A 25507-nucleotide genomic window follows, 5' to 3' on the forward strand; every position below is an offset into this window, starting at 1 on the left:
CATTCACTGTCCTCTGTGTGTGAATCTGAGCAACAACAAAAACTGGAAGAAATTGCATGTCCCTTTGCCACCTCCTGACCTTAAAGAGCAGCTGCTATCTCTAGCAAGTTGTAATCACTGTTAGTAAAAATCTTGCCGTATTCTGTTTGCAGAAGGCAAATGACTGACCTTTTTCTTTGGAAAGTCTTGTGTTTTAACCCCAGTTGGCAACTCAGCCCCACACAGCCACTTGCTCACTATCCCTCAGTGGGATGGGGGAGAGAATTGAAAAAGTAAAATTGAGAAAACTTGTGGGTTGAGATAAAAACAGTTTAATAACTAAAGCAAAAGCCACAGATGCAAGCAAAGCAAAATAAGTAATTCCTTCACCACTTCCCATGGGCCAGCAGGTATTCAACTATCCCCAGGAAAGCAGGGCTCCATCACATATAGTGGTTACTAGGGAACACAGACGCCATCTCTCTGAAAGTCCCTCCCTTCCTTCTTCTCCCCTGCATCTCCATATGCTAAGCATGACACCATATGACATGGACTGTCCCTTGGGTGAGCTCAGGTCAGCTGTCCCAGCTTGTGCACCCCCAGCTTCCTCACTGGTGGAGTTGGATGAGGCCTTAACTCTGTGTAAGCATTGCTACACAATAAGGAAAATATCCCTGTTTTATCAACACTGTTTCCGGAACAAATCCAGAAAATAGCCCATACCAGCTACTGTGAAGAAACTTAACTCGTATATCGCAGCCCAAACCAGCACAACAGGACTACTGACTTGGTCACCAGGTTTGTCTGGGCTTGTTGCAGCTAATTGGGTGTCTAGGGAGAGACCCAAAACAGTACCAGCCCTGAGTCTTCTGTGTGAGTGGGGTAAAATGTTTCCATCTAGGACTGTATAAGCTTCTCTGCAGCCTTCTGTGCTGTACCAAGGCCCAGAGGCAGGCAGAGCCTGTACCCTGGAATTTCTATACCTTAAGGCTATCTCCTCTTCCCTCTGAATAGCACTGCAGGATGAAGAGAACTGTTTTTCCACACTTCTGTCCTTCCATCCAACTGCAGAGTTTCCTGACAGCTGTGCCTAATCTCTCCCAGTAGGGCTACCTACTTTAAGATGCTCTGCTATCCTGCTCCCAGGACATCCAGACACTGGCTCTAGCTGGTTATGTTGTGCTTTCCACTCAGGAGACCTGGGAGAAGGCAAGGAGACGCTTACTTTTGCCTCCCATACAATGTCAGGACACAGCACATGGAAATCTGGGAGCTCCAAAGCACCCTGGCTTCCAGCGTGGGAGGGACAGACAGAGCAGCCCCATGCCCTTCTCCAGCATCACAACAGCACGGGGATTTGGGACTGAGAGTTGTTTCTTTGTGTCTGTACTTCTGCAATAGACTGAATTGCAGCAGTGGGACTCATCTGCTCCCTCTGACTGCCTTTACCATTTTTTTCTGTTTTCTCAGAGGAGATAATAGATTTTTCCCCCTCAAAAGTCCCTGAGGCTATATGTACAGCATAGCTGGGCTGTGTAACAGCTGCTTTCTTTCCTAAATGTCATGCCATTTTAGAACTTTGTTATGAAAAAGGCTGAGACTTCAGGTAGATTTTTTAATTTTATTTTTCCATAAGAAAAGAGACAGTGAGTAAAGTATATGTTGTTTGCAGTATTGGCTACCCCACGTTCTTCTTCTTCTTCTTTTTTTTTTTTTTTTTTTTTTTTTTAAGAAGATTTAGAAATAAGACAAAAATAACCAAGACAACCCTTACCCTAAGCTACAGAATCACAACTAATAACATTGAAAAAGAAGCTGGTAATATTGATCCCTTGTGTACTGGTAGTTAAACTTAAAAAATCAATGGAGAGGAAAGCTTAACTGGCCTTTCTGAAGTATCTGTCAGAAAGCAAATCTAAATCCCAAATGTAAAATTTTTACAGCTATAAATATAGAGGATGATTTTCAGACAATGTTAAAATTACTGCTTAATTCCCTTTCCTTCAGGAGAAAGCTCCTATGAGGTGCACTTGGAAAGGAATCCCTGAGAGTATTAGATATACTTCTTTGTGAACCAAGAGTAGCTTTTCAGAGTGGTATGTGTAAGGAGTGAGACCAGAATGATCAGCAAGGACCTCAGTTCTGCCATCACCTCTGCCTTGAGTATCTTTAAATGTTTGTCCTGTTTGTTCAGGCAAAATCAGCTCTCAGAATATAAAGCTATTTGTGCTAAGCAACTACACAAATATTGCTCTGGCAGTGGTCTGCTGAGTTTTGGAGAAAAAAATATTAAAAAATACTTGGTCCTCTAAGGTACCTAGGTGAGAGATCCACATTGCTAAACATCTTTGAAGACCTGACTGCCTGGTCTTTTTAACAAAGTAAGACATTGAAGTCTTACTGTTCTTCTAGCCACGCTCGTATTTCCTCCTTGTTTTCTTTTAGCCATTCAATGTTGCTCTTCACCTGCTCAAGTGACTGACTCCTGGGCAATTCTCCTGCCCCAGCATTAGGATATTTTTCAAAGAAATTTTCCATCTGGAAAAGAGAAAAATAATTGATGTGAAGTAAATTATTCTGTTATTGGACTAGTGGCTCTTTACAGGGACATGGTCAAGGGCAACTTTGGCTGGGAGAGATATTCAAGCTCATGTTAGTAGCACTGAAATAGTTTTATAGTAACTCCTACTGCTTTACACAGTGGATGAAAGGTCAAGTTTCTGGGCCAGGAGATTGTTAAATATATTGACTTGAAACCAAGAAAAGTGCTCCACCATACCTGCCAAAGCTGGAGCTCAGTGTTGAAGGTTTGGGTAATAGTTACTATTCGACCAAGGGTTCTGTCATTGATAGTGAATCTAGAAAAATAATTTAATAAATGATGCTTGATACAAAACTATTGAAAGAGAAAAGACACGAGTAATTATTTGAAGCTTAAAGTCACAACTGTGCTACAATAAAACAGATACATTGAAATTTTAGTAATTTTTGAAATTCTTGAAAAATAGCATTCCTACAAAATATTTGTGCTGTACTTTAATATGTTTACTAATGGAGTGATCTCTTATGGTGGATTTTTTTCTTTTTTAAATAATGACTAATTGTCTCAAGCTGGAAATTAGGTATATTGCTGCCCAGCAATACACATACTGTCCAGTTCATGGCTCTAGGCTTGCCGTGTGTGCTGTTTCTGTGCCCCCACCAAGCACTTAGAAAGAAAACCTAAGGAAAGTTGAGTCACTCAAATAGGGATGAGTAAAGCTAAAAGGTTTGCTATTACTTCCACTGCCTCATCTGTATGTCTGCTGCCTGCTGTTACCACTAGATGAAAATTTAAAGAAAAAATGTATACGCTGTCACCCTGTTATGAAATCAGCAACAAGAGTGAAGACAAGACTGACTGACTAATTTCCATGCAATAACCAGATTTCTATGGCCTTGGTAGAATTTTCCATACTTCTTCATCACAATTTACTGGTAGAGATCACTTAGGGAAAGAATGGTTTTCGAGTTAGCAACAAAGTACTTTTTCACGGCAGATGGATATAACTGTGTTGAATATGCTTTCAGTTTTCATTTTGCAAAGGCCAATGATTATAGGTGTATAGTGAAAACAGAGAAAAGCATGGCATGTAACAAGATTTACAGATGGATGTAGTTTCCAGTTGAGTACCTGTCAACTAAGTATTGCCAGTTCAGCCGTATCCAGTCCCAGGCCATTGTTTTCCCATAGGTGTTGTATGAGATGTATCTCAGGACTGTGAACACATCTTGACTTTTGATGAGGCTAGTGTTGTAAATATATTTCAGATACCTAAGGGAAACACCATAAGAATTGATGAGAGCCATTTCCAAACAGGAATATTAGGGGTTTTTTTCTACAGCATTTTAAAGGTGAAGCACATGGATCTAAAACATAATTATGTCAAGAGATAATTGTATTGAAAGAAATCTAGGCAGTTAGGTGTCTCTTTAGAAAGTAGGTAAGGTTTATGTTTCTACTGGCAAATAGTCAAGTGTCATTATTTTTCCTATATTTTAATCAAGTAGGGAAAATAAGATTGGATCAGTCAGTAGTTCAGCCTGTTTGGGCAGCCAAGAGCCGAAAAAGTAGTAGTCCAGGCTATAATGATCTTACAGGACCATGAGTACACACACAGGTGGCTTGCTCACACTGACATCTGTGCTGTTTGTTTGGATACTTTTATCCATACAAAATTAAAATTTATTTGGGCAGAGCATGCCTGCAAGTGTTGCAGTTATACTTCCAGTTACAGCACAAATGGTTTTGACTGACAAAGCGGAGGGATTCCTCCAACGTGCACGTTTGCAGGGAGATGAATAACCTGGTCGTGGCTTCACAGCAGCAGCTGCAGAAGAACAACACCTTTTTAAACTGTTGTGTGATGGGATTAAGTATTGTCTTCTTTTTTCCTATGTGCAAGGGGCAATTTTATTCAATCCGTTTGCTCTTTTCTCCTTACTTGTTATTTTAATAGTAAATTAAGTGACAAATTTTCCATCTTTTAGGGGGGATTTTTTATTTTCTGCAAATACAGGCTGATCTAGCTAATTAATTCATGTCTGAATCATGTCAGTTATTATTTATTGAATGGCTTTAGATTATGGCTGTTGTGATCAAAAGAATTTAGAAATACACCTGCTTCCTACCACTATTTTAATTACTCTAACTCTTATATATTTACTCTTCCTGAACCTCTAATACTTCCTGGTTTCATCTCATTTAAACTTGGAACATTTTTAGGCAGAGACTGCTCCATCTTATTTAGGCAGGGCTCCAACACAGTGGTGAATGGCCCTGGTGAAGATGTTTGCCTGCATCTCAGCGACATTATACAACTACATGCAAAGTTATCAGATAAGCTGAAAGTAGCCAGTGTGTCTATGCAGAGCAACAACCTGGTGAGATACTTGCCCAGTCTGACAGCTGGACTGGCCTGGAGCAGTATCCAGACTCCTCCTCATCACTGCTATGGCAGCACAAGTACGATATTTTTTGTTCTAGCTCAAGTACCTCTGCACAGCACCTCAGGGAGCATTGCAAGTTCACATGGATGCCTTCATAGGACAGTTAGTAAAAATTATTCAAGGTTGTTTGCTTAATTTTGGCTACTGAGAAGGTAGACATCTAGGCTAAGCAAACTCCCTCTGGAGTCAATGGAGGGTGGCTGACAACATTCAAATGCAATTCTTCCCATTGATTTTAAGCACCTTTCCTGGTCTGAGATAAGCAGTGCTCTGGAGGTCCTGCCTCCCTTTACTGACTATACAGGAAATAGATGACTAATTTTCTCCTGATGCATTACTATTAGGCAGCTGAAATTGCACAAAGTGAAGGTGGATGAGCTGAAGCCTGTTGACTGTGTGCAGGAACCTACCATGTGTTCAATATCTTTCCACTAAATGAACAAAGCTTTTTTTCTGCTATATTACAGTCTCAGAGGGGGGTGTTAGATAACTGGTCTTGAAAGTGTGTTGCAATTCCTCATGCTGCGATCTGACAAAAATGGCAGGACAGAGGAGAGGAGAGGGGAGGAGAATGAGCAAACCAGTTGCTTCTGTAGGCAAAGAGAAATTTTTGTGTGTTTAAATCACCTGTCCAAAAGGGTGATGTTCTTCACTGATGCCAGGCCATATAGCAGCTTTTCTTTTTCTTGGGCTAATGTAGTTTCTTGGTATTTCCTGAACATGTAATTCCACGATGACTCATTGCCTGAGTTCTGCATCCCATAACGATATACTATGAGTCGGAGATTTGCAGCAATACTAAAATAAAGAAACAGTGCTTAAATATTCTTCTCCCTTTCCTGCTTGAAATCAGTGACAAAGTCACATGATGTGTTCTTCACCACGACAAAAGCTGTGAGCACTCACGTTTCTCCTTGTAACCATTTATTGAAGAGTTCAGAAGCATTGTTCAAAGAGTCTGTGTCACCCATACTGCAGGCAAAGTCTAGAACAGAAGCACGAAGAAGCCTTGAAAAGAGAAAGAGAGGGAGAAAGAGACATTTTCCTACTGCTTACCATTCTTTGAATCCATCAATAATGTGAGAAGAAAAAAAATAAGATTGTTGCACCTCTCCAAATGGCTTCCGGAATCATTCCAGTTCAGTTCATCCACAGTGGGTTTTACCAGAGAGCGAAAATAACGCTGAGGTAGAAAAAAGGGATTTGGTTAGTTTTGTAGATTTCTTTAAAGAATAATATATATGTGTTCATAGTTTATTCTCCTGGGGTACAGGAAGGACACACTGCCACAATTGTTTTCCACAGATGATGCTGAGTTCAGGGCATAATTGTTTTAGTGACCATTAAATCACATTCAGGATGTTAAGTCAACTAACAAACCTGCTCCCTGCCACATTAAGGTATAGCCATCCTTTGTGCTGAGGACAGGTGTCAGAGATTTTGCTGCCCTATATATGCTTCTTTATTGAATACCTTGACTAATAAATGTCTGTACTCTGCCTTATGATGATGGATTATAAAAATAATTAGGCGTAATTTCTATTCCCCAGGTGCATAGTCCTGAATGCAGAATCTAGATAATTCAGATATCACTACTGAGCAGTTTTTAGCTTTTTTTTTTTTTTTTTTTTAAGAGTACAGTGACTAAAAGTAAATACTGATAATTCAGGAACACTGAAAATCACTTGAACTTCAACATTATTTTTGTTACAAATCCTGAACTGTCAGATTCAGTGTTCTCATGTAGGAATGGTTTTTTTATTGTTTCATCACCTGAAAGATGGGATAGAGATTTGTATCATCTTCAAGCATGTTTGCAAGGTAAGTTACAGCTGATATAGCTCTATTCCAAGGCAAATACTCTCTTTCATTTGTTAGGTATTTTGTGAGGTTCAGGGGAACAGAGTAATCCACGAGTCCAGGTCTGTGGAAAAAAAAACCCAAAACATAACATCTGTTATTTTAATGAATTTGAAGAACTTGCTTATTCAAAGATATTAGATTTGCTATTTACTCTGGAAGGCCTGAAATAGTAAAGTTTGTGGGGGAAAAGTAGTCTGGAATGTAACTTGGAAGGTGTTTTCCAAAGAGATACTGAGGATCAGTGCTGATCAAAGCCAGACTGTAGGAATTGTCACTGTTGTGAGGAGACTGCTCACACTGTGCAGCAGCCCAGTGTGCCCAGAAGTGAGTAGCTCTTAACTGACTACATTAGCACCACACAAAAAGGAATTGCTAACTGTAGGCATCCTGAAAGGCTGAGGAGACTCAGACTTAGAGGCTGTTAAAGAATGTTGCTTAAAATTTATGTGTCAGCGTAGCTGCATACGAGAGCTAGAAGTTTCTGATCAAGTTTCTGAACAAGATAGCTGAGGTGGTAGGTAGCTAATGCCTTGGTATGCATTGTGGGCATGCCTCTGTCTTTCTGGATACCTAACTTCTTCTGGAGTGCTCCTATTATTGTTATTTACGTGATAAAAACACCCTCTTCTAAGACCTGTGCAATTAAAGCCTGCTTCTCTCTTGATTGCATTGGTAATGCAAGTTGCCAATGTATACTTAAAGTCACCCCTTTTGGAGGACAAGGTAAAGCAACAAAGAAATAAGTCTTGTACCAAATTCAGAAAACTTCTTTCAACCACCCAGGTTGAGTTAATTCTAATTATTAGGCAATGGAAAGTGAAAAATTTGTGTTGAAATCTCTGCAGAGAATTAGTTTACCTTGCTAAAGAAAAGGCATCATCCAACATCCCTGCACGATCAGCAGCTGAGAAGTTCTATGTGAAAAGAAGAAAGAGGGATCAAGAGTATATAGATTATTTGCAGGATAAAAACAGCATTTACAGACCTTTTCTAAGACAGCCACCAGATAGGTTAACATTACAATACTCACTTCGTGGTCTAGGCGCAGAAGAGAGGTTAGCTTGGCCCAGTTTTGATCATCGTAATTCACCCGATAGAATCCAATGTGGTCTGGATTGATGTTTAAAAAAGTATCAGGAGAAGCTGGTATTGCAATTCCTGCAAAACAAACCAACAAACAGGGATCAGTTTGTGCATCTTGTATGACACAGAACTCATTGGAGATTCCCTGACTCCAAGAGTATTATTTGGGTTTTATTAATATCAAAATAAGATCCAAACATTAATTTTATTTATTTACTTATTTTTAAATGGCTGTGAGGAAAGGTGAGTTATTATAGACTTTAATGAATGCCAGCACTTGTCTTAGAACAATGAATTGTGGTAATTACTTGGGCCACCTAGTTTGTTAAATTTAAAATGGAGATCATTGTGACTAGGGTGAGGATGGTGAGATTTAGTGTCATTGCAAGAAGTAAAAAATTGCAAATAAACAGGTTTTGCAAATGTATTTTTAAAAAGTTTTTCATCCTCATGTTTACTATTAAAGTTATATTTTATCCTCCATTAGTTTCATTTTTAAGTTTGCTTCAACTAACTTTTTAAGGGTTTTCTTCTCTATATTCTTTACTAATTCATTTTTTGTGGTTACAGATAAAGGAATTACACATTGAGTTTGAGACTTTCCTCAAGGACTCATGTTTAAGGATTTTCCTATTTAAAATGAATACTTGAAAAATGTTCCTTCCTCAGAATCTTGGACTGGTCCAGTTTGTGATGGCAGTAACGAAAGTTTTTCTATTGCTCATTGAATGCAGTGGTCTTTAATCTGTGGTTTTGAGGGTGGCTGCAGTTAAAAGCACATTTCTGTTTGGGTGTCTTATACAAAGTATTTCTAAAGGCATTTTTTCCTTACAGTTGCCGTTTGCCTTACTAGCCAAGAATTTTATGGATGTAGAAGTAAGTGTGTAATCACGCCTTTGCAGGCTTTGTCAAGTTAATAGCCCCTTGCAGCCCACTGTAATGTCATGGGGAAATTGGAGAAAGAAAATTCCTTTGTGCAAACTTCTGACTTGTATCATGACATAAAACTTTTGTTTGTTTGCTTTTGCGTGGATAATAAAAGCAACCTGGTAAAAAAAACAAACAAACCAAAACAAAACAACAGAACAAAACCAAATAATATTTTAAATAGGTAATATTCAAAAAAAACTTGAAGAAAAGATGAGCTGATTATATTTCTGAAATTCCAATATGTGATGTAACTCAAAAACTGAACAAATTTTCCCCCCCATTTTTGTCCCCTAGAGCTACAGAATGAGAAATTCAGATTTGACTGCATAATAGAACAATGATGAAAATTACCCATATAGGTATTTTCTCAGTCCTGAAATCAGCATTAGAAAAGATGTTTAATAATTTGTAGCTATTTTTCTTTGACTGAAATCAGATTGCCAGTTTACCATGCCACAGATGCATTCATCAGCCTTCCACTTCACCTCTTTTCCTATACTCAACAAAGGGCATATCTAAGTCCAACTGATTTTAGCATATTATAATTAAGAGTATGCTTAGATGCTTCCTTGAATAGGACTGTATTTAAATAGATGCTTAAGAACCATACTGTACTGTGCCTAAACTGACATAATGTGTGTAGAGGGGAAATAGTAATCTTATCACAGAAATTACTACCAACTTCAGCCCAACCAAGCTGTGTGCTGGTTCTTGGATCTGAAAACTGAAAAGTATGAAAGCTAATCCTGTGTTATATTTCTTGTAAAGGACACTGAAAAGTTTTATCCATTCATTATCCTTAAAAGAGAATAGGAAGTTTACCTGTAGAATCTGATGCATTGTATAAAGTGTAATTTGTTGAAGTCCCAAGTCTCCATTTCACTGGTATATTCCATTTGTAACTGAAATTATTTAAAGGGAAAGAAAATCAAATGACATTTGAAATAAAATGGTAAAAAACCCTCTCCAATATGTCCAGTATGTGGGATGGAGCCACAGCACAGCCTGACCAAGACTGTGGCCTGGCAGTCAGGGAAGTGGGACAGCAGAGTCAGGGAAGCAGAACAGCAGAGCACGCTGTGAGCATACCTGCACAGCCATCTGCATAGGCCTGCTAAAATTATTGAGCCCTTTTGAGCACTCAGCTGCTGTTCCAAGTTAACGTATAGTTCAATCCCAGGGAGATTTTTCTTCCATCTTAAACCCCTTGGTGACAAGTGCTGTGGGAAAATCTAAGTCATCTTAACAACCCTGGGTTAAGTGAATGGTCATTAACTCCCAGAAAATACAAAAATGAAGGTTATGGTGCCTCCTCTTGATAGAAAGATCAGTTGTTTTGTATCTGCTAAACAAAATATGTTAACAGATTTAATACGCTTCCAGGTTTTACTAGTTCTCTTATGGAGCTAACTGCAATGAAATTTAGAGTTGTCATTGTTTGACCAGAAGCTCCAGTACTGTTTTCTTAAGAGAAAGCCCATACATGATTTATTTTAATACAAACCAAATTTTTGTAAATGCATTTAATGAGGGTGTGTGATGACCCATCCTTAACAGGAAGGATTTTATTTAGTTTTCATGTTCCTGAGATTACATACATAAGGACTTTTCCTGAGCATAAGATATATTGGCTGTGTCCTTCTGTGTCCTAACACGCTGTGCCAAAGCTATGTATTTGCCCAGCAGCACTAGTTTAAGAGCACCAGTTTTTGAACATCCATTTCTTTGGAGTGCCAACATGCAGGAGAGGACTTTTTCAAGCCAAACAAGCTTGGAACAAGCCAGCAGCTTGAAGATTATTCCTGCAGGGTTCAGAGAATAAAGCATACACAGGACATGGAGTTTTCTCTGCTTAAATGAAACCCTGCACCCGCATGTGAAACAGGCCAGTTCCATCTGGGGTAGGATCTCTTTAGGAGCTTCTCATCCCCATCTGCAATGGTGGAAGGAGGAGGTTTTTATTTTTGGTGAATTGACTTTAGGCAGGGGAGTAAGTCTGTTACAGCATAGATAATATCAGCATTATAATATATATTATGGGGGGGTTAATTCATTTATAAAAACTGTATATTCAGAAAAAAACTTTCACTTTGGGGATAGCAGGGCCAATACACAGCTTGTGAACAGATTAAGGTAGGAACAGTGCTAGGATTTCTACTTTAGAAATGAGAAATCGTAATGTAGTGTAAATGCTGAAGTCAAGCATAAGTAGGATTCTGGAGTCTGCTATCTCAGAGCATAGTGCAGTAAGTCAAATTTTTTAATACAAGGAAGTGTTTTTGCCTGAATAGTCTGTAACAACACCCTTCAGATGGCATGGTGCTGTACTTTGAGTCTATGAAATCTTCTGCTTAGGTTGGGAGAAATGCAATGTTGCAAATACATGGTTAGTTATCTCATTCCCACTCTTTGGATACTCATCCAAAACTACCAATAGCATGGGCCTTCTCATTGGTCAAGTTTTTTTCTTTTTAATCAGAAGGAAATAGAGAGGTCACAACTGGTTTTTCTGTTTCTTCATTTTCTTCTTCACAGAATCACAGAATATTCTGAGTTGGAAGGGATCCACAAGGATCATCAAGTTCAACTCTTAAATGACTGGCCCATACAGGAATCAAATCCATAACCTTGGTGTTATTAGCACCATGCTCTAACCAGCTGAGCTAATCTCGGGGTCCTTGTTCTTGCCCTTTGAATTAAAAGAGCTAGTAGAAGTTAATGGAAAAATGCATTTGGGTGGATTTAGTTGTGCTTCATACTGGCCAGTTTTACTGATTTAATTGATTGGTCCAGGGTCCAGTTCAAGGAACAAAACCTTCTTAACATGGATTAGTTTGAATCTCTTTCACTGAAAGGTTAATGAAGTTGTAGTGCCTCAGAACGGGGGCTGGCTAAGAAACTACACAATGCCACATCTGAAAAATTATTCATCTGGTTGATGCCGTGGTGCAGCTGCACCATTTTTCTGTGCAGGTCCACCAACCCACAGGTAGAGTTCATTTCCCTTCAGGTCAGTCATCTGTTATTTAACAAATATACTCTAATACAGTATCCTACCTGTCTTGAACAGGTAGATGAATGTCTGTGGATGGCTGTCTGGTCACCTAAGAGCCCAAGATGGCTAACTTTGACTAGAGAACTATATTTTAAATGGGTAGAATTAAGCAATACGATCCTAAGGAAAAATAGCAAAAAAATAGCTCTTGATAAGGATTAATGAAATTTATACATGACCAGCTACTTCACTTTAATTCATGTTTTTAAGACATGCAGAGAAGACCCTGTATTGTATGTGAAGATCCCATGATACATTATAGATCCTACACCATATAGGAAAGGCAATAAACTACGGTTGTGTAAAATACTTGGGTCATGGTTTCTGGTTTCTGGACAGAGACAATCTTGTGTTAGTTTTCTTAGTCTGAGAGACTATAATTTACAGTGATTCAACAGATGACCTGCAATAATTTGAGCTGTCTGTGTGCAAATAAGGTTCTCTGAGAGATCCTGTCCAATTACTGCATTTCAGAAAGAAACCCTGAGACAAAGGGCTGATGTTGTCCTAAATTCGAAATATTTGTATCTAACTTCCTCCTGTCTTCCTTTTAAAATAAATGCTGAGAGCAAGTTTAGCAAGAATGAGTAAAACACAACCTACATGTATGTCAGATGAAAAGGGTATATGCACAGTATTTCTACCTGTTTTGAACAGACATTTACACCAGGAACTTACCCAAGATCAGATGGAGGATGAGAAGCATTTGCACTGGGATCCAAGAGAAAACGTTTCTGTGTAAGTACTGAATTATCCCCCATTTCCAAAACAGGGTAGCCCATCTGCCTAGTCCATGTGTCCATGACTTCCTTCACAGGTTTATTACTTGCCTATGAATGATGGAAGAAGGTAGCAGTAAAAATGAAAATTCAGTACACAGAGGAAAAAAAATTAAATATCTCTGGTATTGAGAAAAAGAAGAGCAGAAAGGGGCAGAGGAAAGAGCAGGTTCAGTACAAAAAATGCTCCATTAAGTCATTTTACGGTGCCTGTCATTGAAAGAATGAGTTGGAAACACAGACAAGAAATGAGAAGTGTGTGGACAGAAGACTGGCCAATAACATGGACAAGAAATACTGAGGAAGCTTTGAGGCCCCTTGCATGCTCTAAGATCTCTCCATTTTTTCTGAGGGAATAACTGAATAGGACAAAAAAGACAGCTAGACTTTTCAAAGCCAGAGTCTCTTTACAGTGTGCCCTGTTTTCAGGGTGAAAGAACAGTCACTATTAACCACCAGCAGCTGCACTAATGTAAAATTTGATCGTTTTGATTCATTATGTGGACTGTGAACGTCTGTCCTAGAAATAGCACCTGGAGAAAGCTGCCACTGTGTCCTCAGGATGCCACCTGTGAGGAAAGGGAGCTAGGGTTACTGTTTCCTTCTCCAGATGAGGTAGATGATATGGAAATGCAGAGCACCAGAGAGAAAGTAGAAAGAAGTCTTGCTGAGTAGGAAGAAGTCTGGGACTAAGGAGAAGACGGGAACTAGAAAAGAGACACAAAAGCATGACTTGGGTGATGTGAGTGTCCACAGTGGTGGAAGGAAAGGAAATAATATTAAGGAAGAACCTGGTAGTATGTAGGTGGGACTTTGGGGGTAATGAGATAGATGGAAAGAAGTAGCCCAGCCTCAACGAAAAGCAAAGATCAGAAAATAGTGGCACAGACAATGACCCAGCTGGGACTCAGAAGCTAGAGAGGCAGATAAGCACCAAAATTACTTGGGAATTGATACTATTGAGACCTTTCAAGCATCTGAATCTGGTTAGAGAAAAGGAAGATTATGGGGTGCACGTGTGTGGTGGATGAGAGGTGTTTTCACAAAATGAAATGAGTTCAAGGTGTGGGGGAAATTTTTGTGTTTCAGGCTGTTTGTAAACAAGGCCTCCTTTCTTGTTTCTTATTCCACTCCCACGGCCTTATGAAAAAAAAAGAAAGAAAGAAAAAAAAATATTTGGTGGAACTAAGATATGCACTGGGAGGCTGCCTATCTTGTGATCTCTTATTGACAGGAAAGCTACAGAATACAAAAAGTTAGAGAAACTGAAATCAGTGGGTATGATACAAAACATTTATTAGCAAGGGTTTGGATTGATGTAAAACATACCTCTTCCAGAGCTTCCCAAAATTGTTGTGTCTTGGCATTCTGGAAATGGTATTTCTTCAAATATGCCTAGAGAGAGGTAGAAGGTTGTGAAAGTATTGCCAGGTCTTTCTTTTTGGCTACGAAAACAGTACGCATATTCAGTTGTACAGAGAGTTCCAATCAGTTGCACAGAGTATCTACCCATGGGTGGTAGTGTTGTGAGTAGAAGGTTAAATGGATTAATATTCAGCTGATGAAGGTCCTTTGCTCTCCAATGCATCCCATAACGCTAAAAGTCAGCCTTTTCCAGTGTGACTTGTTAGTACAAAATAAATTTGTACTTGAAGAGCTGTTCGTATTTTGTTTGAAGGGACACCAACATACCCTGTTGCATATTTCTGTCTAATGTAAGAGGTTGTTTAGCAGCAGGAAGCTATTTCAGGAGATTTCCCTATCTGTGGACTCGGAGTGGAACTACAAAAGTCTAGTCACTTTTAAGTTGTGATCGAAACGACTTTTACAAGGAACAATGGTATCCATCAAAGTGTTGGCACCACCTAAACGCTATTCCTGTCCTATGTCTCACCTGGCTGCTCAGTGTTTTCCTGCCCTGTTACCTGACCCTGGCGAAGTTCAGTCAGTAGATGGTGCTGTTAGTTTCACTGTTAGCCACAGCTGCCTACGTTGATGCTCGTGAAGGCTGTGAGTGGAAGGGAAGTGCTTGGGCTCTTAGGGGCAAAGTGGCTGTATTTTCCCATCCCGTGTAACTGTCCCGATTGAATATATAGAAGCGGAAATAAAGGAAAATACAGCTGTCTTGTAGCAGCCTATAAAGGTGCTGCCCAGAAGGGAGGGAAGTAAGAGCAAGTGTGGTAAATATGCAAAACTTTGTAGAGACAACCGATGCTGGTTCGGAGGAAAGGACAGATAAACTTTCTCCTTCTGGGAGGGCTCCTTCCTCCCATTTTTTCATTCCATAATTTTGTAGCACCACATTTTTGTCTCCACAAGAAAAGACTATGAACTGTGCAACCCTTTTCTACTCCCTATTACCTTGGCTTTCTAGGGCTGGTAGTGTCCCTCCATCAGGGCACAGGTGAGCTTACCTGTAAATGTGTCCCTACATAACAGGCTTGTGTGGGTTGGAGGATACTGGCCATATAAAGCTGCAGACGTGCTTTACAGCTGAATGAGAGGATCCTAGCTGACAACAGGGTAAAGTGGGGTGGAATAGGTTTCTCCACTAAAAGCTGTCATGAATTTAGGTCCTCATTGGCAGGCTACCAAATCTTAATGCAGTTCACATTCCGGCTTCTGTGGGAGCATGGAACTTCTTCCCCTTCATGTACTCAGTACTGAAATTCATTAAATACTTTTGCTACTAATACCAGGATCTCTGATACTCAGTTTTTGAACAATGGCTTTGCTACTGAGATGGGCTGTATGTCCGGTGGGTTTTGGTGGCAGCCTTACCTGACAGCCTTTCTGGAAGATCTCTGGTGTAATCCAGTCTTGAATCATCCTGAGGATAGATGCACCCTAAAGACAAACAGAAAGGGGAGAAGGTTATTCCACACTGCTCTAACACTGGATTTCTGTTCACCTAAAAAGCAACATGTGAATGAGTATTCTATAAGGCAAAAATAGAAACCATCCATCACCCTAAAGAAGTGTTTTTTCTAATTCCTTTGTGGCATGGCACGTGCCTGCCTGGTGGAGTTTAATTCTGGATGTGGGAATTGGTCTTCAGCTGTGATCAGACACTTGTTTCTAAGTTCAGCCGTGTTTGGTGGGAGGGCTCCCGAGCCCTTCTGCTGGGGGTTACAGTCCTGCCGCTTTACCAGTTTGTGTGAGCAGGGCTCCCTGTTGCATTTTGAACAGGACAGTGGTGAGGGCAGCTGGGGAAGTAGCCCTGTCAGGGGAACAACCTGACAGAGGCAGTCGCTTCTGCTGAACATCCAACAGGTAGGGAACTCCAAAAATGCTGCAGTTCTGAGGCTTTACCCACTGGGGATGCCATCTCAAGATTAAGAATGAGATTTGCTGAGGACTGGTACAAGAGCTTTGGCCTCTTAAGCAGGGTAGAATTGGGATCAGAGAAGTTACTTGGATGTCACAGAAAACCCCCCTGAAACAGTTAGGGTCTTGAAAGAAAATGAAGACAGGAGAGGGAAGTAGAAGAGTCATGTAGAACAAAGAACAGAGTAGGCACAAAATAATGAAAAAAAAAAAAAGCAGTGCAAACCCAGTCTAAAATGCAAAATATGATTTTAGGATTAGCATGTTTTCATTTTCTGAACTAAATCAAAGGGCAGCTGAGACTCTAGTGCTACAAATGTTTAAAAATTTAGTTGTCCCATGAAAACAAGAATGTTATCTGAATTTTCAGTAAATTCCGTTTCCTCTTTATATGTGTCTGAGAATAACGACTGCACAAGTCATGGCAGAGGGACTGTTTGAACAGATATACCTCAAACTGCTTTCCAGGCTATTGTTGCAGAGTCAAGGTGGTCAGCAGATGACTGTTTTCTGATACAGAAATTTAATGTGTTTGCCACAGAACATGTTCAAAAACAATTCAGTAAAATTTAGAACAGATATCCATTACTGGTAATTATAAGGCTGCTTATGATTAATGGTGATCATAAGGCCCACGTGTATGTACTAGGTTACCTCAGTTCCTCAGCTTTGTCTATCAGCCACTTCTTATCTGAAATCACCTCTTATAAACCGTCCCCTCCCATTTATATTAAAATTCAGAGTAGAAATACACACTTATGCATGCATTTGGAAGTAGTGGAGATTTCTTTTGCTTCAGATTGTAATGTATAGTTAGTTCCCTGTATCTTCTACTACTGTCATTCCTTTCTTTCTTTCCATCCTGTCTTTCCCCTCTTCTTGCCATTCCTCTGTAGTCCATGATGGAGTGTGGAGAAAAACTCATCCTAACAAAATTGATTACAGGAACTCCAATGTTTTAATAACTTTCCTTTCTTTCAGCTGTTTTTGGGGAGGTTCAGGAAGTGACCTACTCTGATGGGGATGTGGGGGCAAGTCTTTATCAACATCCACATAACTTTTAGAGAGTCACAGTAATTGCCAAGTATATGACAAGATTTGTTTTTGGCAGAAATATGGAACATGAATCCTAAACTTCTTTAGCTGGGAGACTCTGAAAATGTGGGGGTCCAAGACTAAACTTCTAGTAGAACTTAAGTATCTGTTTTCTGAAAAGATTTGCAAAGTTTGAACTCCAAAGACTGAAATTCTCATTGTTACTTCAATAAAATCTTTGAAACTAAGAGAGAGGATTAGACTGGAAAAGAGGTGAGATGCAATTATTTTTTAAGAGCAGATTAAAAAAATTATATACATTAATTGTTTAGTCACAGGTCTACTCTAGTAGAGCTTTCCTAGGCATACAATGCTCTATGGATCATACAACAGTCAGAGGCTCCGTTACAGAATACACTGCAATGGCTCCATAGACCCTTAGGCAATTCATTAGAGTTTTAGGATTGTATGAGCCCTGTAATTGTTCTGGTAAGAGTAACAGAGAGCATTCCAAGTTACTCTTTATTTGTTTAGTGATGAATATTATCAGGAGAAGATTGTTTTTATAAGAAAAATGCAAAAGAGAAGCCAAAATAAAGCTAAAAAGAAACAAGTTGATTTTGTCACACATTTATATATAAATACCAACAGTAATTTGAGCTAAATCTACGCAAATACTTTCCCTTTCAAGCCAAATTATATCCCAAGCCAAATTATATCCCAAGCAAACTGTTCCCAAACAATGCACAAGTGCTCAAGTGTTTTCGGTTAAAAAAAAAATGAGTTCATGTAGCAATTATCTAGGCATGAAGAGTTGAGTAAAAACTAGGATTTTTTTTTTTTTCTCCATTGTTTTTTCAGACCCTGCAAAAGTATGTCTCGTGCTTAGCTCACCACTGACATACATTTTGGTCCAGAATATTTGATTTAACTCTGTATGTTTCATGACTTTTGTTAGTTTGATTTAAAAACAGTATTACACAGTGCAGGTTTTCACATGGTTTATGATCTGACCGTGAAGCATTTATGACGCAATAAATACTGGTTGTATTGTTGGATAGAGGATTTAACAACTGAAAACATAAAACTGATGGAAATGGATGGATCAAATATAGTTAATAAAGGTAGTAACTACATTTACAGACTGTAACACAGCTAAAGTTAAAGTGAACGCAATATATACTCTGTTTAGCTGATAATGGGAGCTTGGAGGGAAAGCAACAAGCTGGTTTAGTTTCATTTTTAAACCAACAACTCTAGTGGCAGAACCTACTGATACAGTGATTTCCCTGCAGCTCTGCATGCTGTGAGCAGGTCTGCATGGTGCATAGTGGCTGAACCAAGGCTCTGGCTGCACTGCTTCTCCCAACAGTCCCTTTTAACTGCATCATCACTGACAACATTTGGGAATGTCCCAGAAGAAAGGTTTGCACAGACACAGCTCAAATGAATCGGGATTCATGATTACAAGCAGCCCTTACTTTTGTCTCCTCTTCAAAACCTCCACTTTCTTTTACATCCCAAGTCACAATAGGAGGATATCCTACCTTACTGTAGGATATCCCATCAAATACAGAGGTGATTTCAGCTGGAGATGACACATCAACCACAATTGGGTGTGAAGACAGCAGAGAGTCATCCTTCAGTACAGGAAGCACATCGTCAATTAAAACCTGTTCAAGCTGAGAAAGAGAAGACATTAGAATAGAAACAAAGGCAGAAGTATATGCCTAACTTCTCAAATATGTAGCTTGAACTGCAACTTTTCTAGGAAGAGGCATTTGGAAATAGAATGAGATTTCATGCCCTCTAAAGAGGGACTTGCAAACTCCTGCTTTACATGAGTGAGGAGGGATAAAGTTTTTCCCTAGCTAAGATAAACTGCCTTTTGCAAATCCTGTTTTCCTGTGTGTATCAACACAGGGAACACACACAACACAAACACATCCAGGCCACTCTCCCTTTACACCCAGTAAGCAAAAAAAGAAGGCTGTGTTACCAATTTCAGCAGGGTGACAATATTTGTAAAGCATTATGGGCTTCTCTTGCAAAAATGGAGCTAGGTAGGAAGGGAGGAGGAAAGAAGGAGGCAGGGTTTCCTATCCCAAAGTTTATATTTTTTTTAAAGTAAGTTTATTTTTTGTTTTAATATTAGGTGGTCAGCAGTCAAAATCCCCATACTTTCTAATAAATATTGACCAAATAAGGCTAAATTTCAATTTAGTTTTCCTCTTCTAATACTCATTAGGATGATAACATTAAAACGTCTCTAGATCTTAAATTATTATGGTATCCAGATACAAAAAAGGGATTTTAAATTTTAAACTCAGTAATTAAAATTTTTCTCATGTAGTTAGAATCACAGATCCTCTACTTCAAAGTATAAAGTGACCCAGGAATGATTTTTTCTTGGCCTCATATAACATGGATCAGAGAAGATATTTATGGGGAGCAGCAAGGGAGGCAGGGAAAGCACCAAGTAGGCCTACTTCTAAAGTCACTAGGCTAAGGGGATAGTAGATTCCAACAACAGGCCCAACCTATGCAAAACCTTCCCTGCTTCCTTCCACAGGCATATGGTGTATATTTCTTAGTAGGCAGAATCTCATTACACCTGGACACCTGGGGGAAATAGGCATGCTGTGTGCTATCACATCTGTTTGGGAGAGGAGGAAGGAAAGAGCAAGAAACCTCCTCCGAATCTAACGCATGTTTAAGGCTACTCTCTTTGCAACCCCCTTAAAGCGTCTGGAGTTGGTTTTGCTGCACAGTGTGACTGTAGGCCATCCACTGTCACTACCTATTTTTACACTGCACAGATTAGAGATACATCTGAGTTGGAGCATTTGAAATGACAAAATGCTGGCAGAAGCTGAACGGGAGTCTGATGTTTTCCTTGACAAGTAGCCCAAGCTGTGGACACAGACCCAGGTTCCCAACCCTGACCAGACCAAATAACAATCATAAGTCCCATGAAGAGAGTACAGCTCAGCGAAATCTCCTTCTTTCAGAGTTAGACCTTTAAACAACCTTGCAAAGTTGCTAAGGCTCCAGAATCCATCTAGATGTTATTTACCATAATCATAACCAAACACTTGACTCACTTGTTAAAAAATAATTATTTTCCTTGCAGACTAAAACTTTCTTAAGTTTACTTTGACTAGGTAGAGGAAAAAGCTTAAGCCAACATTTTCTTTATGTTGCACTGCACTGTGTTAGTTTTCTACAAATACACTTTGAGTCTTCCTCATCCTTGCCTAATTTTTATTCCCTTCCGAAATGCTCCTCCCAGTCCCGCCAACCCTCTACAAGACAGAAATAATTACCATTTGCCAATCTGGTTCTGTTGCATTTGCTCCCAGGAACTCAAAATAACTGGCAAATCCTTCATTTAACCACAAGTCATCCCACCAGTCCATGGTTACGATATTTCCAAACCACTACAGTTATAAACATAAAGATATAGCGTTAGCTAAATAATAAATGTACATTTCAGTATATCACATCTCCACATACATTAGTCATTTGCTTACTTTTTCGTGTTGCCAGATGAACATTATCATAACTCTGGGGCTTAAATAGAAATTAAGGCCTTGCCTTGTCTTAAAACATCACTTTTATTATAAAATTGCATATTACTGAGGAGATTGCTAATGATTCATGTGCAACAGAAAATATATTTTTAGTTTTTTCCTCTTGATTTGATGATTTGTGTTTGTAAGGATATGTTTTCAGACAGCCTCCACAGTGTATAGCTGTCCTTATTTGCTTGCCCAAAAGAGACATCTGCACATGTAAATGAGTTCCTTTAAGATATTTCAGACAGATTTTCATAAACTGGCTGACAGTCCAGGCCCAAACATCTAACTTCCTGAGAAAAATTCCAAGGCAGTAGTCATGGTATTTTAAAGCTCTAATGGGGAGCAGTTTTAACATGATATTTTGCAATCAGGTTGTGAGCACACATAGAAGATCCTGAGATGAAGTCACTAAGAGTATTTTCAAGATTAAAATATTGTGACTACGTATTTGAAACACTCTAAAAATTAATCATGTCCTAAAATGTACCTGATGGACAAGCTCATGGGCTATCACAGCAGCTACCCTCTGTTTGTTGGAAGTGGCTGACTCCTCAGGATCGTACAGCAGGTTTGTTTCTCTGTATGTGATCAGCCCCCAGTTCTCCATAGCACCTGTCCCAAAATCTGGAATAGCTATTTTATCTGCATTGAAAGAAAGATAACATGATTACCACTGTATCCTTTAAGCCACTTAGCTTGTCCTCTCTCTGTGTATTTATAGCCTGTGTTGCTTATAATTTCTTATTCTAGCTTACTACTGTGGACTGTAGGCTACAGTTTGTATTTCAGAAGCAAGGAACTGGCCTACAGTAGATGGATGATAGCAAGTGCCCTGGCTCTGCTGAGATTCGTAGAGCTGGGATCAGTTGCCCTAGCTGAGGATCTGTCCTGTGAGGTGATGCTATGCCACCTTCTGTGAACATGTGCATCACATATTACTTAATTTTAGCTCCAGAAATCATACTAGTGAGGATGTGCTGCAGGCAGTAGATCTCCTAAAACTATTTGTAGCATAATGAGGCAGGACATTGTTTGTCACACTGTTGTATTAAAAGTATTTATTGACATTTTAACTGAAGTAAATCCCCCCTGTTGTGAACAGCATCTGTTTCTATGCCTGTTAATTTGTAGGGGTCACTCATTTATGGTCAGTAATCAATAGAGATTTAAATGAGAATTGCGGACTTAACTGGACTGGCATTTTGTTCTGCAAATAATGACCACAGCCTTTCTATGTGGGTTAGTGAAAAAGTACATATGGATTTAAAACTGAATGGAATGAACAACTCTCACCCCACCCTAAGAGAAGATAGGAATTACTTACTATAAATTAAACAACTTGATTACACAATCAAAGCTGATAGTCTGGCAAGGGCTTCAGTGATAGTCGAAATGAGGATCACAAGGAGAATGGCAATGCCAGAAGCAATAAATCAATGTGAAATACAATATTTAAATAAAACATTATGCAGAAACATATTTGCTTCATCAATTTTGACCTAGGTGACTTCTAATAATGAGCAAATAACATGGTAAGTCAAGATTCATGATCCAATAAATAGACACTGAGAAAACCAGTATAAAATCTACAAAGGTATCTATCTGCTGATACTTCTGATACTGCTGACCTGGGGATATCAGTCCACCCTGTAGTGCAGACAGGGCCTTATATATACTGTGCCTGGCAAAGTCATCAGGCTTTCGTGGAAATGAAAGTTTGAATGTGAAGCACAGGTGAGATATAGTCCCCATAATTACTCTGGACCAGTGTGTGAAAGAACATGTTGTACTGGTTTCCCTATTCACTTGTCACTGAAATGCAAAAAGATATTTACAGTAAACTCAGATGATATTTTGAAAGGAGGAGGTAAAAATCTTTTGTTAAAGTAATATAGGTTAGCCTGATGGTACAAACACAAATAATCAATAAAAAGTTTGCAAAGTACTATTACTTGTCTTCAAAGTTTTGGGTATTTTTTTCCCCCATTACATTGCTTTGACTTGTTTGCAGTTAGTGTTTTTCCATCCTTTTAATTTCATGAACCTAACTGAATTAACTCTTTTAACGTCTTAGGAGGGGGCATTTCCAAAACGCTGATTACATTCCCAACTTTATTAGTTCAAATTGCACAAATCAGATCCATAGTCCAGATATTACAAGCTAAAGGATGCCCAAATACACTGCTTTCTCTATGCTTGTTTTGTAACCATGGGCAAAATTTGAGAGTGTGCCTGGTCTTGTTTATTTCTGGGTCTTTATTTAGCCCAGCAGTAGAAACTACAAATTAAATGCTGGACCACATTCATCTTTCTAAGAAGTCAATACACACCCACTTTGCACTAAGGTTAATAAATAATATGACATACTCTCTGGCAGTTTACATCTTCACTTATCTCACTGCTGACTTTTGTCCAGAAGTTCCCATGGAAGTTGTACATATTTTTATGAAATTTCTGTCTCTGTTTTAACTCATGATGTTCCTTTGCTGATGACACCAGTGCTTGCCCTGTTTTTCCCCAAGACACTTTAAAATAACCATGCCAAGATCAGTGCTTCAGTTCAGCAAACCAAACCATGAAATCTGGGAACTAAACCATTACTGAGACCAACTCTCCCACCGTGACATTTAGGAACATCTTGAACTACACTGGCACAGTTTGAAAATATCCTGACACAACATCAGCAGTTAGCAACATAGTGCTTTCATACTGTTTTCCAGTAGAGCACAGAGACCTGTAGGAGCAACATAACCATGACACTGCATTAACAAAATGAAAAATATAAATATTAATAATTACCTAGTTTTGGAAGGGAATAGCTCAAATTAAAGTACTCTTCAAAGAAGTCGAATACATCTTTTGTTACATTTGCTGCATATTGTGCCGTGTGTATTTGCTGTGGCTGGGCATAAACTCTCAGCTGTAAAACAGAGACAATTAGAGCAGTTTTCAGTTAAAAGAAATCAGAAGGTGTCAAGCATTGAAAAGGCATTTATTGTAGAAAGCTATAACACAGGAGGTGTTCTGTAAAAGACATGGCCTGAATGCTGAATTCTGAATTCTGTTCCCTAACACATTTATTCAACAGAATTTTTCAAATATTGTACATAAGCCAACATAATCTGTGTACACTTTCCACAGTATACCTAAATTGTAAAACTGGCAAGACGCGTGTCCAGAAGATCACAGCGGCCAAGCTTGGAGCGGGGCCTGGATGCATACCAACCCCCACTTCCCCAAGGACTGGTTTTCTCCAGAAGGAAACCTGGGCAAGCACAGTAAAAAGGGATCCACTTGTTCTGAGCACTTGATTGATCTTGACTGATCCCATCAGATCAATCTTTAGGAGCATATCTGTATTGAAATGCATCTGAAGCCCATAGCACTTAAGTTTTTCAACTTCTTCCTATCTTTTGTACATACTATCATCACAGATTCCTATTGGCCTTGTATGTTTGAAGATCTTAAACCCTCTGAAGACAGTGTATTTACCAGACTTGTCACTCTCTTCCCAGATTCTGGCCCATGCAGGACCTTGGGCCATACAGCCCCCCAGTCACAGCTATGCTGCCCGCTAGGTTGCTGTGCCCTAGGAAAACACAGCCAAAAATCAGCTCTTTCTTTTCCCACCAGGCAATCCAGGAAAAATGGCATGTTTGGTAGTCCTGTGTGTGATGAGAGACCATTTCTGTTCTCCTCTTGCATATCTGAATGAAAAAAAATGGTGTGTTGGATGTTGACCTTTCCATCTCTGAGGCTTGGTGCCTGGGACTACTTTGGCTATTGCTGTCAAGCAACAGAAAAACTCAAGCTCTGTAGAACTAGAGACCTTATGGCATCCATATCCATGAGGAGGAGGTCTACAGCTTGAAAAAAACCTTTTGGGATGTTATCTCCACATTTTGAAGACAAAGTTTGAATTCAGAATTATGGAATCTCTTGAGGGTCTTTCCCTCAGTCTCTTTGTCCCAAAGCTTACAAGAGGTGTAGGCCCTAAATGTTTCCACCCTTCACTGGCCCTAAATATTTCCACCGTGGAAAGTAAGAGATCTCTATATGGAGTGAAGTTTCTGGTTTTAGGAAAAATGATCCATCTCATTTTGCAGCTGTGTGACTGTTATGAATGGACCACATTCATCTGGCTATGTCGGTGTGGCTTGTTTACTCCTCAGTGCTGTCTTACAGCCAGGCATTTAGGGCCCAAGCTGAGCAAAGGAGCTGGTCTATTTTAGGAGCTGTCTTGGAGTCTGACTACACATTGATCTCAATACCATGAAATTACACTTCCTCCAATGAGAGGGGAGGATGGGAAAGTGGTCAGAAATAAAGCTGGAATGAAAAAAACAAACCCAAAAAAAGCTTATGAGATTCAACTGGGAATTCATTCTAGCCAAGGGATTTCCCCCAGGGTCAGTTTGCAATTACAGTCTGCAATTTCCACTTCTGTAAGCTCTTTACCCAATTTAGCAGCCTTCAGTCCCCTAGCTGATCCATATTAATGGTTTCCAAAACCTTCAGCATCCACTACAACTGACTATGGGTCTCATTTGTATAATCTCCTCTGTGATTTTCCAAACCAGACATTTGGTACCTGACAGGTAATCAGCTCAGGAGCATTGTTTCCAGCTGAAGGCACATTTCCCACCATCGATTCCATTAATGTCTTCTTTAGGGCTTTCAGAGTGAATGGCAGAGTTTTTAAATAATTTACCATGCCATGTGAGCTGTATGTTCTTGCTGGTTTTTATGAAAGTAATTTAAGGATCTCATGGATACTTTCTGTTGGACTTTCTGTTGCTAGAAATTTACAAGACAACTATGGAATTTTCTTTTCAGTTGCTCATGAATCTAAATTCCTCATTGTTCAGCTGAGCCTCAAAGTTCTT

General features: G+C 39.3%; 1 protein-coding gene across 1 annotated transcript in view; it reads right to left on the reverse strand.

The window, feature by feature from the left end:
* Window positions 1–1688: 1688 nt before the first annotated feature.
* The window catches only part of ENPEP (glutamyl aminopeptidase), a 33492-nt gene continuing 9673 nt past the window's right edge, over window positions 1689–25507 (reverse strand). Inside the window, exons 4-20 of the mRNA XM_050337648.1 lie at window positions 23421–23541; window positions 21109–21263; window positions 20367–20480; window positions 18588–18722; window positions 15460–15525; window positions 14008–14073; window positions 12578–12729; window positions 9667–9746; window positions 7862–7989; window positions 7690–7745; window positions 6742–6892; window positions 6078–6151; window positions 5875–5976; window positions 5596–5766; window positions 3653–3793; window positions 2759–2837; window positions 1689–2517 (exon numbers count right to left, since the gene is read on the reverse strand). Coding sequence (XP_050193605.1) covers window positions 2377–2517; window positions 2759–2837; window positions 3653–3793; window positions 5596–5766; window positions 5875–5976; window positions 6078–6151; window positions 6742–6892; window positions 7690–7745; window positions 7862–7989; window positions 9667–9746; window positions 12578–12729; window positions 14008–14073; window positions 15460–15525; window positions 18588–18722; window positions 20367–20480; window positions 21109–21263; window positions 23421–23541 — 1932 coding nt within the window. The 3' untranslated portion in view covers window positions 1689–2376. The remainder of the gene's footprint in view (window positions 2518–2758; window positions 2838–3652; window positions 3794–5595; window positions 5767–5874; window positions 5977–6077; window positions 6152–6741; window positions 6893–7689; window positions 7746–7861; window positions 7990–9666; window positions 9747–12577; window positions 12730–14007; window positions 14074–15459; window positions 15526–18587; window positions 18723–20366; window positions 20481–21108; window positions 21264–23420; window positions 23542–25507) is intronic.

Source organism: Myiozetetes cayanensis, unplaced genomic scaffold (genome assembly GCF_022539395.1).
Source record: "Myiozetetes cayanensis isolate MyiCay16 unplaced genomic scaffold, myiCay2020 scf7, whole genome shotgun sequence".
Classification (NCBI taxonomy): Eukaryota; Metazoa; Chordata; class Aves; order Passeriformes; family Tyrannidae; genus Myiozetetes; species Myiozetetes cayanensis.